This window comes from Mobula hypostoma, chromosome 7 (assembly GCF_963921235.1).
Source record: "Mobula hypostoma chromosome 7, sMobHyp1.1, whole genome shotgun sequence".
NCBI classification, from domain to species: Eukaryota; Metazoa; Chordata; class Chondrichthyes; order Myliobatiformes; family Myliobatidae; genus Mobula; species Mobula hypostoma.
The window spans coordinates 16,678,450-16,693,585 of NC_086103.1; the positions used below are offsets into that span (position 1 = coordinate 16,678,450).

At 39.0% G+C, this 15,136-nt stretch overlaps 1 protein-coding gene across 2 annotated transcripts in view; it reads left to right on the plus strand.

The window, feature by feature from the left end:
- hmmr (hyaluronan-mediated motility receptor (RHAMM)) overlaps nucleotides 1–15,136 on the plus strand; it is a 98,774-nt gene that overhangs the window by 29,247 nt on the left and 54,391 nt on the right. For both annotated transcript variants that reach the window (XM_063052630.1, XM_063052631.1), the window contains 3 exons: nucleotides 1,947–2,012; nucleotides 4,080–4,153; nucleotides 5,687–5,773. In XM_063052630.1, the coding sequence (XP_062908700.1) occupies nucleotides 1,947–2,012; nucleotides 4,080–4,153; nucleotides 5,687–5,773 (227 nt within the window). The remainder of the gene's footprint in view (nucleotides 1–1,946; nucleotides 2,013–4,079; nucleotides 4,154–5,686; nucleotides 5,774–15,136) is intronic.

Below are 15,136 nucleotides of genomic sequence, written 5' to 3' on the forward strand. Positions count from 1 at the left end.
TCAATTGGCGTCAAGGGGTTTAGATGGGGTGGAGTTTGTTAGGTGTGTTCAGGAAGGTTTCTTGACACAATATGTAGATAAGCCTACAAGAAGAGAGATAGTACTTGATTTGGTATTGGGAAATGAATCTGGTCAGGTGTCAGATCTCTCAGTGGGAGAACATTTTGGAGATAGTGATCATAATTCTATCTCCTTTACAATAGCATTGGAGAGAGATAGGAACAGACAAGTTAGAAAAGTGTTTAATTGGAGTAAGGGGAATTTTAAGGCTATCAGGCAGGAAATTGGAAGCTTAAATTGGAAACAGATTTTCTCAGGGAAAAATACGGAAGAAATGTGGCAAATGTTCAGGGGATATTTGTGTGGAGTTCTGCATAGGTACATACCAATGAGACAGGGAAGTTATGGTAGGATACAGGAACCATGGTGTACAAAGGCTGTAATAAATCTAGTCAAGAAGAAAAGAAAAGCTTACAAATGGTTCAGAGAGCTAGGTAATGTTAGAGATCTAGAAGATTATAAGGCTAGCAGGAAGAAGCTTGAGAAAGAGATTAGGAGAGCCAGAAGGGGCCATGAGAAGGCCTTCGTAGGCAGGATTAAAGAAAACCCCAAGGCATTCTACAAGTATGTGAAGAGCTTTGTGAAGTATGTGAAGGAGATTGCTTTGTGGATCCAGAACTGGCTTGCCCACAGAAGGCAAAGGGTGGATTGTAGATGGGTCATATTCTGCATGGAGGTCAGTCACCAGTGGAGTACCTCAGGGATCTGTTCTGGGACCCTTACTCTTAGTGATTTTTATGGATGAGGAAGTGGAGGGATGGGTTAGTAAGTTTGCTGATGTCACAAAGGTTGGAAATGTTGTGGGTAGTGTGGAGGGCTGTCAGAGGCTACAGCAGGACATTGATAGGAAGCAAAATTGGGCTGAGAAGTGGAAGATGGAGTTCAACCCAGAAGTGTGAAGTGGTTCACTTTGGTAGGTCAAATATGGCCGAATATAGTATTAATGATAAGACTCTTGGCAGTGTGGAGGATTAGAGGGATCTTGGGGTCCGAGTCCATAGGACACTCAAAGCAGCTGCGCAGGTTGACTCTGGTTAAGAAGGCGTAAGGTGTATTGGCCTCAATCAATCGTGGAACTGAATTTAGGAGCTGAGAGGTAATGTTGCAGCAAAATAGGACCCTGGTCAGACCCCACTTGGAGTACTGTGCTCAGTTCTGGTCACCTCACTACAGGAAGGATGTGGAAGCCATAGAAAGGGTGCAGAGGAGATTTACAAGGATGTTGCCTGGATTGGGGAGCATGCCTGATGAAAACAGGTTGAGTGAACTCAGCCTTTTCTCCTCGGAGCGACAGAGAATGAGAGGTGACCTGGTAGGAGGTGTATAAAATGATGAGAGGCATTGATCATGTGGATAGTCAGAGGCTTTTTCCCAGGGCTAAAATGGTTGCCACAAGAGGACACAGGTTTAAGGTGCTGGGGAGATGTCAGGGGTAAGTTTTTTACTCAGACTGGTGAGTGCGTGGAATTGGCTGCCGGCAACGGTGGTGGAGGCGGATACGATAGGGTCTTTTAAGAGACTTTTAGATAGGTACATGGAGCTTAGAAAAATAGAGGGCTATAGGTAAGCCTAGTAATTTCTAAGGTAGGGACATGTTCGGCACAACTTTGTGGGCCAAAGGGCCTGTATTGTGCTGTAGGTTTTCTGTGTTTCTATTCCAGTGGGTTGGAGAGGCTGTGATCTAAATCCTAGTTTGTGGTCTGTTCCCGTGGGTAGGTGACGCTCAGATCAAAATGCTCGTTTGTCCGTTCCAGTGGGTCAGAGGGGCTGTGATTAAGTTTGTAGTTTGTTCTGGTGGGGAGCAGAGGCTGTGATTAAAATCCTCATTGTATCCTCACTCGATGTATTTTTGTCAATTAACTGTACACTCTTCATTCTTCCTATAGAAGAGATGCACCAGGCAACAAAATCCCACAATGATGACCTAGAAAAGGAAATGGACAAGTTCCACGGTAAGTCAAGTCACAGAGCACGAAAACACAGTAGCAGGCCTTTTGGCCCTTCGAGTCTGTGTTAAACTGTAATTCTGCATCGTCCCATTGCCCTGCGTGTGGCCCATAGCCCTCCCATCCGTGTACTCGTACAAGCTCAATGCTTGAGATGCTCTGATTCCATCTGCCTTAAGCACTTTTCCCAGCATTATTTTTTCCAATTGATGTATGAGAAGTTTACCTATCTACCCAAACTCCTGTTTCTTGTCTGTTTTCGCACGTGCTTTTTGTGAGCAACTATAGCCTGGACTTTGATCACTGGAACGGTGGCTTTTGTGAGTAAAGGTACTCCACTGATGTTGATACTTCTCCAGTCTTGGCCCTGGTGGCATTACAAGGAAGAACGACCTGCTTCCAAGTGGCCAGGTGGTTTTTCCATATTCCAGCTATACTTGTCCTCCTTCAGACGGTACCACGAAGAAGGCTGGTGAGTATCAGGCAGAGAAGAAGATTGTTCCTGGCCACAGTACCATCTTCCTCTGCCTGTGTGACTCGTGAGAGTGGAATGTTTTCCCAGCATTCAGACAAGTTATTTTGAGCCCTGAGGCAGTTTCTCTCATGTGTACTCTTCTGACCTTGTAACTTGTTGTCTGCCTTTCATGCAATTTCTCTGATAACTGTAACACTGTTTTAGCTGGTCCTACTTCAATGCATTGCTGTAATGAGTTGGGCTGTATGAATGGTATGTAAGACAAGTCCTTCACCTTGGTACATGTGAAAATAATAAACTAGTGTTATCCACATTTGACTCGGAATTCAGTGACGGCATTTTGACCAGCAAATTCAGGCAGAACTGTTAGTTTCTTCCTGTTTTCACATGTGGTTATGTTGAAGAACTTTGGCAAGCAATTAGGAGGGCTAAAGGGACCATAAAATATAATTGCAAGCAGGATCAAGAAGGACTGATGGGCATTTTGCTTCTATATTGGAAACAAAAGGGAATTTGTGTGTGGAGCTAGAGGAAATGGCTGAAGTCCTTCCTGAGTACTTTGGATTACCTTGTCAACGAGAAGGACATGCATGATGGTGAGAATGTTGATCTTCTAGAGCAGGGGTTCCTGAGCTTTTTTTCATGCCATGGACCAATATCTAGCAGTTTTTACCGAACGCGGGAGTTTTCCGGGATCATTTTGGTAGCAGTATCCATTCCACCTCAGACTAATGTCAATCAGGCTTTAGATGATCTGAGCAATGGGTGTGCACGAAACAGCGCACCTAACACCTTCTCTATCGTTTTGGAAGATTTTAACCAGGCCAGTCTGAAAAAATCGCTAAGCAATTACCATCAACAGATCACTTGCAGTACTAGAGGAAACAACACACTGGACCATTGCTACACCACCATCAAGAATGCCTACTGCGCTATTCCACGCCCTCACTTCGGGAAGTCTGATCAATAAGTCTGGCCTCCTGCGTTCACCAGCAACTTTTATGTATACAGGAAGGATATGGCAGCTTTGGAGAAGGTGCAGAAGAGGTTCACCAAGATGCTAGCTGGACTGGAGCTATAAGGAGAAGTTGGACAAACTTGGATGAGGAGCAACCTAATAAATGAACTCATTTTCAAGAAGTCTTTATCTCTTGTTATCAATATTTATTGTTTACTTATATTGTTTTGTATTTGCACAGTTTGTCTAATGCACATTGGTTGTTTCTCTGTTTTCCTATGTGCAGTATTTCATTGATTGAGTTTCTTGCATTTACTGTGAATGTTCATAAGAAAATGAATCTCAAGTTTGTATATGGTGACATGTATGTATTTTGATAATACATTGATCGGTTGATAGTAATGCCATTTCATGGGATACAAGTGTCAAATGCCACAGGGCACAGGTTAAGCTGAGAGGAAGTTTTTTTTTAAATTGGTGTGTTATGTGCCTGGAGCACGGTGCTGGGGTAAGTGGGGAAGCACATGTGGTAGCAGTGTTTGAGGTGGTTAGACGTGAAGAGAAAGGATGTAGATAATACACCGATGGGGTTGTTAGATTGGCATGATGGTGAACACGACAGTGTTTTCTTTTTGTACAGCTCTAACTGAAGAATTACGTGAAGAGAATAAAGTCCTTCAAGAATATTTGGAGAAAGCCAATGAAAAAATTCAGGTACTTGAAGCAGATTATTATTTAAATAGTAAAAAATTGCAGCACGCTGCTGTGCAGAGGGATTTGGGAGTGCTTGTGTATGAATCACAAAGGGTCGGTTTGCAGGTGCACCAGGCTATCAAGAAGGCAAATGGAATGTTGGCATTCATTGCTAGAGGGATTGAATTTAAGAGCAGGGAGGTTATGCTGCAACTGTACAGGGTACTGGTGAGGCTGCACCTGGAGTACTGTGTGCAGTTCTGATCTCCTTACTTGAAGGAAGGATATACTGGCTTTGGAGGTGGTGCAGAGGAGGTTCACCAAGTTGATTCCAGGGATGAGGGGTTCAGACTATGAGGAGAGATTGAGTCGCCTGGGACTGTACTCGCTGGAATTCAGAAAAATGAGAGGAGATCTTCTGGAAACATATAAAATCATGTAAGGCATAGATAAGATACAGGCAGGAAAGTTGTTTCCACTGCCAGGTGAGACTAGAACTTGGGAACATAGCCTCAAGATTTGAGGGAGTAGATTTAGGATGGAGATGAGGAGGAACTGTTTTCCCCGGAGAGTGGTGAATCCGTGGAATTCTCTGCCCGATGAAGTAGTGGAGGCTACCTCAGTAAATATACTTAAGACAAGGTTGGATAGATTTTTTGCATAGTAGAGGAATTAAGGGTTATGGGGCAAAGGCAGGTAGGTGGAGGTGAGTCGATGGTCAGATCAGCCATGATCTTTATTGAATGGGGAAGCGGGCTTGACAGGCCAGATGGCCGACTCCTGCTCCTATTTCTTATGTTCTTATGTTCTTATTTAAAACATTTGGACAGTTCATGGATAGGAAGGGTTTGGAGAGAGTTGTCCCAATGTAAGAAAGTGAGACTACCTCAGGAAGGGACCTGGTTTAGCAACGGAACTCTCTCTGGATCTCTCAGTATTATACTGCCCTATGTATTAGGTAGATAGCTGGGACACAACATCCACAGTCAACCCTGACCAATGGGGGCCTCGGTGTGTGTCTATTTCAGATAGCCTATTGATTTCTTTGCTTGAGGCATAATTTATTAGGACTAAATTGGGATTTACCCTCTGTCATGCACTTATTGAAACAACAAGTGCACCCAGAATATTACCTGAGGATAACTGAGGAACTACTGAAAGGGACAGGAATGAAAGTCTAAATAATGCAGAGGGTCCAGAACATGTACCTGTGAGTAAGGATTTTATCACATGGATGGATTGACGGTGTTGGATTGTTCATGGAATAGAGGAGCGAGACAGTGTATTTAAAGTCGTGCAGATGGAGGTTGTTCCCATTTGAGGAAGAGTATCACTGATGTCCAATGAAGGCAAACAGAAAAAGGTCCAAAATGACATGAAAGCCCTTCAGCTAGCTCATGGTTATATACATTCACAAGGGAAATGGATGAGTGCAGGAAAGGAAAACATTTCCAAGGTTGAGGAGAGGTCAGGAGATGCGATTATTGATTAAAGTCAGAACTTGTCAATGTACCTGAAGGCAGCTATGTTGTGATTCTTTGCTTAATCCTACAGGATCTTCAAATAGAATTGAGTTCCAAAGTGAGTGACTATGAGAGTAAATTACAACTGGTGTCCACTGACATGGAAGAAAAGTGCTCGGTAAGGTTATCCTGTTAACACTCTTACAGTCTGTAACTTGAGGGTACTGTAGCTGAGACCTGTGGGGTGTGCTGCTCCTATTTAGTTATTTAGAGATGTAGTGCAGCACAGTGAATCGCCCAATGAGTTGCGCTGCCCAGCAACCCACCTATTTAACCCTGGCCTAATTGCAGGGCAATTTACAATAACCAATTAACCATCTAACTAGTACGTCTCTGGACTGTGGGAGGAAATCCACATGGTCATGGAGAGGATGTACAAACTCTTTACCGGGGATTGAACTCAATACTCCGGAAAGCTGTAACGGCATTGCGCTAATCACTACTCTAGCATGGTGCCCAGTGATTAATAAACCAGAAGGTTGTTTGTAAAAATGACCAAGTAGATTGTCGCTCTAGTCATTCTGTAACCATGTTGCCACAGAGCACACAGGCTTTATGCAACTTGGGGAAAATTCCAGGCAACTAACTGGAGTTGTTAAAATTCTTTATCATCGTGTCTACCTGGTATCCAGGTTCAATGGCTGAATTTACTGTTCACATCAGTTTTTGTTATGAACTCCAAAGGCCCTTGGTATGTTGAAAAGCAGGACACTGCCTCTGTTGACAGTTCTTGACCTGTGTAGGATTCTGATGTTTTTAATTCAAAGTTATTTTAGAAGTGAGGAAAAGCTGTTGCCTCACAGTCATTTCATTAAGATTTAGTAAAACAAAGAGAAATTGAAACAGGCAGTGATAGAGGGCTACTTAGAGAAGGGAAAAACAAAAAGCCAAGATAGCACTGGCTTATGATCAGCTATTTTCATGCCCGTAGATAAGGGAAAATTCCATTCAGATTCATAGATAGGATTGTCAGATCTCTGTTGTTTTTGATTCCTGGGTTCTTTTAGGAGTTCAGGAATAAGCAAGAAACTTTGATTCTTTGTGATTGTTTATTTTAAAGTTTAAACAAAGATAGAGAGCATTCAAAAATATGTGAGGAGCTGTGAAGCAAAACAGAGATTCAATAGATTGAATCTGGTGCTTTTGAAAACTCTATCACCTTTATAATTCAGATAACAGAAATTTCATAGATAAGAAAATCCAGTCAACGGCTACACAATTATAACGCATGGATAATTACACAAAGATGTTTCCTGGATTGGAGGGTTTACCTTATGAAAGCAGGTTGAGTGAACTCGGCCTTTTCTCCTTGGAGCGACAGAGGATGAGAGGTGACCTGATAGAGGCATTTAAGATGATAGTGCAGATAGCCAGGGTTTTTTTTTCCCCAGGGCTGAAATGGCTAACACAAAGGGACAGAGTTTTAAGGTGCTTGGAAATGTGTACCAAGGGGTAAGTTTTTAGACCATAAGACAAAGGAGCAGAAGTCGGCCATTCGGCCCATTGAGTCTGCTCCGCCATTTTATCATGAGCTGATTCATTCTCCCATTTAGTCCCACTCCCCCGCCTTCTCACCATAACCTTTGATGCCCTGGCTACTCAGATACCCATCAATCTCTGCCTTAAATACACCCAATGACTTGACCTCCACTGCTGCCCGTGGCAACAAATTCCACAGATTCACCACCCTCTGGCTGAAAAAAATTTCTTTGCATCTCTGTTCTGAATGGGCGTCCTTCAACCCTTAAGTCATGCCCTCTCGTACTAGACTCCCCCACCATGGGAAACAATTTTGTGATATCCACTCTGTCCATGCCTTTCAACATTCGAAATGTCTGTATGAGGTCCCCCCTCGTTCTTCTAAACTCCAAGGAATACAGTCCAAGAGCAGACAAACGTTCCTCATATGTTAACCTTCTCATTACCGGAATCATTCCAGTGAATCTTCTCTGAACCCTCTCCAAAGTCAGCACATCCTTTCTTAAATAAGGAGCCCAAAACTGCACACAGTACTCCAAGTGAGGCCTTACCAGTGCCTTGTAGAGCCTCAACGTCACATCCCTGCTCCTATACTCTATTCCTCTAGAAATGAATGCCAGCATTGCATTCGCCTTCTTCACCACCGACTCAACCTGGAGGTTAACCTTAAGGGTATCCTGCATGAGGACTCCCAAGTCCCGTTGCATCTCAGAACTTTTTCTTTCTTTATTAATCTTTTTATTGATTTAGAGAAAACAGATATACAGACAAGGGGAGAATTATCTCAAATATGGATATCAGCAACAATATAAACAAAAGATGAAATAGATATTATCATAATCATACATAGTAATAAGCAAATATGCAATATATAATAAAAAAGGACAACTAATTCTCCTCTTATCAATTCATAAAGAGGAAAAAAACTTTAAATTTAAAATGAAAGGGGGGAAAACCCACTGCACTGAAAAAAAAGGGGGGGACTGGGCAGTCCATTCGGAGGATACAACCAAGAAAAAAAGGAAAGACTTTCTGATCAAATCTAAAACTTCAAAAAAAAAATTGGAGGAGTAATGAATAAATCAAATGAAGATATAGAATAAAAAGTCGCCATATTTGCTCAAATTTTAAGGATGTATCAAATGTCTGACTTCTTATTTTCTCTAAACTTAAACAGGACATAATGGAGGAAAGCCAAAGAAAGACAGTAGGTGGATTAGAATCCTTTCACTTCAATAAAATGGCTCTCCTAGCCAATAAAGTCGAAAAGGCTATCATACGTTGAGCGGAAACAGGAATATTTCCTGCTTCCGATGGGATAATCCCAAATATTGCCTTAAGTAAATTAGATTGTGAATCCAGATCCAAGACTTTTGATAGCATCTCTCCAAAAGTTATCTAGCTTTATACAAGACCAATACATATGAGTTAAAGTGGCCAGTTCAATATTACATCTGTCACAAATTGGATTAATATTGGAAAAAATACGCGCTAGTTTATCCTTTGACATATGGGCCCGATGCACTACCTTGAACTGTATCAAGGAATAACGAGCACAAATAGATAAGTTATTAACCAAATGACAAATTTTACTCCATTGAGTACCTGAAAATGACTCTTGAAATTCTGATTCCCAAGCACATTTAATTTTATCATTAGATATGATTTGTGAATTCAGTAATCGTTTATAGATTATAGCTATCAACCCTTTTTGAAATGGTTTAAACTGAAAGAGAGCATCTGTCATATTAGGTGGATAAGCAGAAGGGTAACTTGGCAACAAGCCACGTAAAAAATTCCTACGTTGTAAATATCTAAAAAAGTGTACATTAGATAAATCATTTATTCACTAACTGAGAAAAAGACATTAAACAATCCCCTAAAAACAAATCTGAAAAAGTTATTATTCCCTGGTTTTCCAAATTAAAAAGGCCTTATCCAAAATTGATGCTTCAAAAAAAAATTGAGATGGATATTATTAGAAAAAATAAAATTACTTAACTCAAAAAATCTACAAAACTGAAACCAAGTTCTTAATGTATGTTTAATAATGGGATTAAAATCTTGTCTACTAATCTTAGAACACAAAAAGGGAAGAGGAGCTCCCAGTAAAGAGGCCAAAGAGAACCCCTTCACCGAGTTTTCCTCCAAATCCAACCATGAAGGACGTTCATATATATCTGAATAGTGAATCCAAAAAGTAATATATCGAATATTAATTGCCCAGTAACTCATTCTAAAATTTGGCAAAGCCATACCACCATCCTTTTTTAATTTCTGCAATAAGGATTTACTCAATCTAGGATTTTTTATTGTTCCAATATAAGATAAAATTATAGAATCTATTCTGTCAAAGAACGTTTTGGAAACAAAAGAAGGAACTACCTGAAATATATATAAGAATTTTGGTAAAACTATCATTTTGATAGCATTAATTCGACCTATTAATGATAATGTCATGGGCAACCATTTAGAAAGCGTTTGTTTGGTGTATTCAATTAATGGAAAAAAATTATATTTATAGAGGCCCTTAAAATGTTTAGTAATTTTAATACCAAGATAGGTAAAGTAATTTTTAGCAATACTAAAAGGTACTTGATGATTTGGATCTGAGTAATTATGAATAGGAAATAACTCACTTTTATGTAAATTTAATTTATACCCAGAAAAACTACTGAATTCAGAAAATATAGATAACAGAAGGAATAGATTTCCTAGGATCTGAAATATAAACTAACAGGTCAACTGCATATAATGAAACCTTGTGTATTTTATCCCCTCTCTTAATACCCTGAACAGTATTGGAATCTCTAAGAACAATAGCAAGGGGTTCTAAGGCCAAGTTAAATAATGAAGGACGAGGAGGACATCCCTGCCGAAGTACCTCTGTATAATCTAAAATAGGGAGATTTTTGATTATCAGTTATAACCGTGGCCATTGGGGCATGATAGATCAATTTGATCCAGGAAATAAATCCCCGGCCAAAATTAAATCTTTCCAAAACTTCAAATATATAAGACCACTCCATCCTATCAAAGGCTTTCTCTGCATCAAGAGAAACAGCACATTCAGATTCTTTAGATGGAGAAGAGTGAATAGTGTTTAATGATCTTCAAATGTTAAAATGTGAACATCTATTTTTAATCCAGTTTGGTCATTGGAAATAACAGAAGGTAAAATACTCTCAAGTCTATTAGCTAAGATCTTGGAAAGAATTTTAAAATCTACATTCAATAGAGAGATTGGTCTATAGGAAGCGCATTCAGATAAATCTTTATCTTTTTTAGGAATTAAAGGGAATGAAACTTCATAAAAGAATTTTCAGGAGAGTCCCAGAGGATATAGAATCAGTGAAAATTTGACATAAATGAGGTGTTAGTATTTCAGTGAAAGTCTTATAAAATTCCACTGTATATCCATCTGGTCCTGGAGCCTTAGCTGATTGAAGAGAGGATATAGCCCTTGCTGTTTCCTCTTGTTTAATAGGTGCATCTAATGTACTCATATCTTGAATAGAAATTTTAGGTATATTCAATTTTTGCAAAAATCTATTCATAAAAGTAATACTGTCTGAACATTCAGATTTATAAAGGTTAGAGTAGAAATCCATAAATACCTTATTAATTTCATAAGGATCTACCATTTTGGTTCTATCAGGTCTTCATATTTTCAGGATCTGTCTTCTAGCCATATTTGCTTTTAATTGACCAGCCAATAATTTGCCTGACCTGTCTCCATGCATATAAAATTAACTTTTAGATTTAAGAAGTTGCTGCTCAATGGGAAAAGTCAAAAGCAAATTGTACTATGTTTGGAGTTCCACCCTTTCCTTAAAGAGATCTTCACCAGGCATTACTGAATAAACTTTATCTATTTCTTTAATCTTATTAGTAATCACTAAAAGTCCCGTCTTCGTTTTCCTCCTTAAACCTACTGAGTATGAAATTATCTGTCCCCTAAGAAGAGATTTCATCAAATCCCAAATAACTAAATTTGATATTCCCTCAGTTGTATTTAATTCAAAAAAATAGAGAAATTTGCTCTTCAATAAAATTTACAAAGGTTGAATCTTGTAACAATGAAACATTAAATCTCCACTGAGGTATCTGAATATTACCAGAAAACTTCAAAGTTAGTTTCATAGATGCATGATCCGACAATGCAATCACATCATACGCACAAACAATAACAGAGGGCACCAATTGCGTGTCCAGCAAAAAATAATCAGTTCTTGAATATTTATGGTATACATGTAGGAAAATAAAGAAAAATCTTTTTCTTTAGGATGTTTAAATCTCCAAATATCCACCAAACCGTATTCTAATAAAAAAATAATTAATACAAGTCTCAGCTTTATTAGGAAGCAACGGATTGGTGGACGATCTGTCAATCGATGGATTGAGACAGCAGTTAAAGTCACCGCCCATAATCAACTTATATTCATTTAAATTCAGCAATACAGAAAATAGCGTCTTAAAAAATTCAGGGCCATTTATATTAGGTGCATATACACACACCAAAGCCACCTTTTGACCACATAACAGACCAGTGACAATTAAATATCTTCCAATTAATTCAGTAACAGTATTAAAATGAACAAAAGGGAGTTTAGAATTAATAAAAATAGATACCTCTCTTATTTTATTTACTGATAAAGAATGAAATAAGGGTCCCTTCCAAAATTTAAAAAAAAAGCGATTTTCATCCTGCCTGTGGACATGATTCTCCTGCGCAAAAATAATATCTGCATGAAGTGTTTTTAATTTCTTAAAAATCTTTCTGCGCTTAATAGGTTGGTTCATAGCATTTAAATTCCATGATATATTAATTTTATTAAGATCCATATTTAAAGTTTAATTTAAAATTGTTATGAAGCCTAATGCGCAGGTGCAAACTAAATCCGAAGAAAGGGCGAAGCATGACTCAATCAGAAAGAAAAGCAAGAAGATTGACAAAATAAACCCCTCATGATTGTCCAGTCGAAAAAAAACTAATCTAATAGACCCACCTCTCTCTCCCGGAAACCCAGAAACCGTCCAATAGGCGAACGGCATGCTACCCTTGTCTCCAGATAGCAGCCCCTGCTTGCAAAGTAATATGTTGCCACCACCAAAAAGAATAACAGAATACATAAAGAAGTAAACAGATTCCAAATATTTTCATATTATGTCTAACAATAGTTAAGACTGAATTAATGACGGCCATCTTAAATCCATTTAAAATACGCAACAATACGCAAAAAAAGAGATAAATTCAGCCAACTAATATTAAAGACTTACAAATCGAAGAAAAAAAAGTAAATATATATGTTAAATTCAAAACTACATTAACTATTAAAGCAAACAACAAGAGATCTAAGTAAGTCAACCAAAACCATGTCTAAGCGCTCATAAAACATGGAGCGGACTGTCATCGAAATCATAACAAACAACTCCCAACTAAAGATGAACTCAAATCGAAGAAAAAAATAAGTAAATCTATATATATTAAATCCAAAGCTATATTAACTGTTAAACAACAGCAGATCTAAGTGAGTCAACCAAGTCCGTGTCTGGGCACTCATACAACGTGGAGCAGACTTTCATCGAAGCCGTTACAAACAACTCCCAGCTAAGGATGAACTTTTCAAATTGCTTACAAAATGGACTTAAACTCCTTTATAAATTTCCAACCGACTTCTGAAGAGTCAATCCCTTTTAGACGAGCATTGGGTGGAGTAATCATCAGACGAGCTGAATAATGCAGAGAAGGGCAACAGTTAATCTTAAAGTTCAGCCATAACTTCCCAATATTTAATTCTTTCAGCATAAATCTCTGGAGTAAAATCTTCAACTATATGAATCTTAACTTCATTATAAATTAGTTTCCTTTTTCTTGCATCCCAAAGAATAGCTTCTTTGGTTGTAAAATAATGCAAACACAGAATTACAGGGCGTGATTTCATTTCGGCTGAAGGCTTAGGACGTCGAATTCGGTGGGCTCTATCCAATATCGGACAAGCTTTGTGAATGTCACTAAAGAGTGAATATAACATCTTTGAAAAAAACTTTAATGGCTCACCGGTTTCCGTATTTTCAGGCAAACCCAGTATGCATAAATTCATCCTGTGACTTCTGCTTCCAGATCAATCGTTTTCTTCTTAATTCTTGATAACTTCGAAATAGTCTCTTAATTTTCTTTTCCGTAAAAGGCATCTTCAAATCCTGCTCTTTAATAGTTTGATTCATTAACTTTCAATTCTATGAGTGCTCTGCTTAAGTGTCAGATATCGATCTTCCAGATTCTTCAAAGATTCCTGAACAGCAAGAATGGTTTTGTCAAGCATTTCATTAGTGTTTGTCAATTTATCGATTTTGGTATCCACTGTACAGATCTTCGCATTAATAGCTTCTATTAAAGAGAACATTCTTTCTGAAGTAGAAACTTCCTCTGATTTCTTTGTTTGTTGAACTTCGGGAAGAATTTTGCCACTTCTTAATTCGGTTCCAGATCGAATATCAGCCATTGTAATTAAATCGTTAATCCTTCAGCAAAAATAATCAAACTTGAAATGAATCTAGCAGTGGAAAGTAAGTTGTGAAAGATGGAGCAACGACAAAAACGTCTTACTCCATGAGCTGTCAAGAGGAGACAACCTTCTATGTTCTATGAAAATGTGTGAATATTTAGCTCAGGGGTCCCCAAACTTTTTTGCACTGCGGACCGGTTTAATATTGACGATATTCTTGCGGACTGGCCGACGGGGGGGCGGGGAGTGGTGGTGTTCAAGTTCAACAGCGCGTGACAGGGAATGAGGAAAGGTGCAGCTGACTCACATCGTTTCATATAGTTTCCTCATGGCCCGGTGGTTGGGGACCACTGATTTAGCCAATTAAAAATGAAAAGGAGTGATAAACCATTATGTAACTGCTATACAGCCTTCTGCCAGTAGGTGGAGATGAACTGCCAAATACAGTGAAAAATACTCAAGTTTGCTCTAGATACTAATTGTTAAAAACACAAATTATATAAGTCAGAAAGAAACTGCGATTAAAACTAAATTTTAGTCTTGCATTAATTCAACTAATATACAAAGTATTTTAAAAAAACAGTAGATTGCAACAGTTGACCAATGAGATATCCCCCATTAAACATAATGCAGTACCAAGAGATGCTTCCAGAATCATACCAATTAATAACAAGAGGACAGATTGAACAATCGCATGTATATACTGTCACTACTAGGGAGCATACTAGGCAGTTAATTATGTTATTACATGATTATATAAAATAAAAGTAAGCAATTGTAGACCATAAGGTATAGGAGCAGGGTTAGGCCACTTGGTCCATAGAGTCTGCTCTGCCATTCGACCATGCCTCATCCTTTTTTTTTAAATCCCTTGCTCAGCCCCACTCCTGGGCCGCCTTCTCCCGGTAACCTTCGATGCTGTGGCCGATCAAGAACCTATCAACTTCTGCCTTAAATGCACAGCGACCTGGCCTCCACAGCTGCCTGCTGTACCAAATTGCACAAAGTCAATGCCCTCTGGTGAAAGAAATTTCCCTGCATCTGTTTTAAATGGACACCCCTCTATCCTGAGGCTGTGTCCCCTTGTCCTAGACTCCCCCACCATGGGAAACATCTTTTCCACATCTACCCTGTCTAGGCCTTTCAACATTTGAAAGGTTTCAATGAGATCTTCTTTCCCCCACCCCACCCAATCCTTCTAAATTCCAGCAAGTACAGGCCCAGAGCCATCAAATGTTCCTCATATGGTAACCCTTTCATTCCTGAAATCATCCTTGTAAACCTCTGAACCCTCTCCAATGCCAGCACATCTTTTCTTAGATAAGGAGTCTAAAACTGTTTGCAATACTCATGACGAGGCTTCACCAGTGCCTTAGAAAGCCTCAGCATCACTTCCCTGCTCTTGTATTCTAGACCTCTTGAACTAAATGCTACATTTGCATTTGCCTTCCTCGCCACCGACTCTACCTGCAAGTCAACCTTTAGGTTGTTCT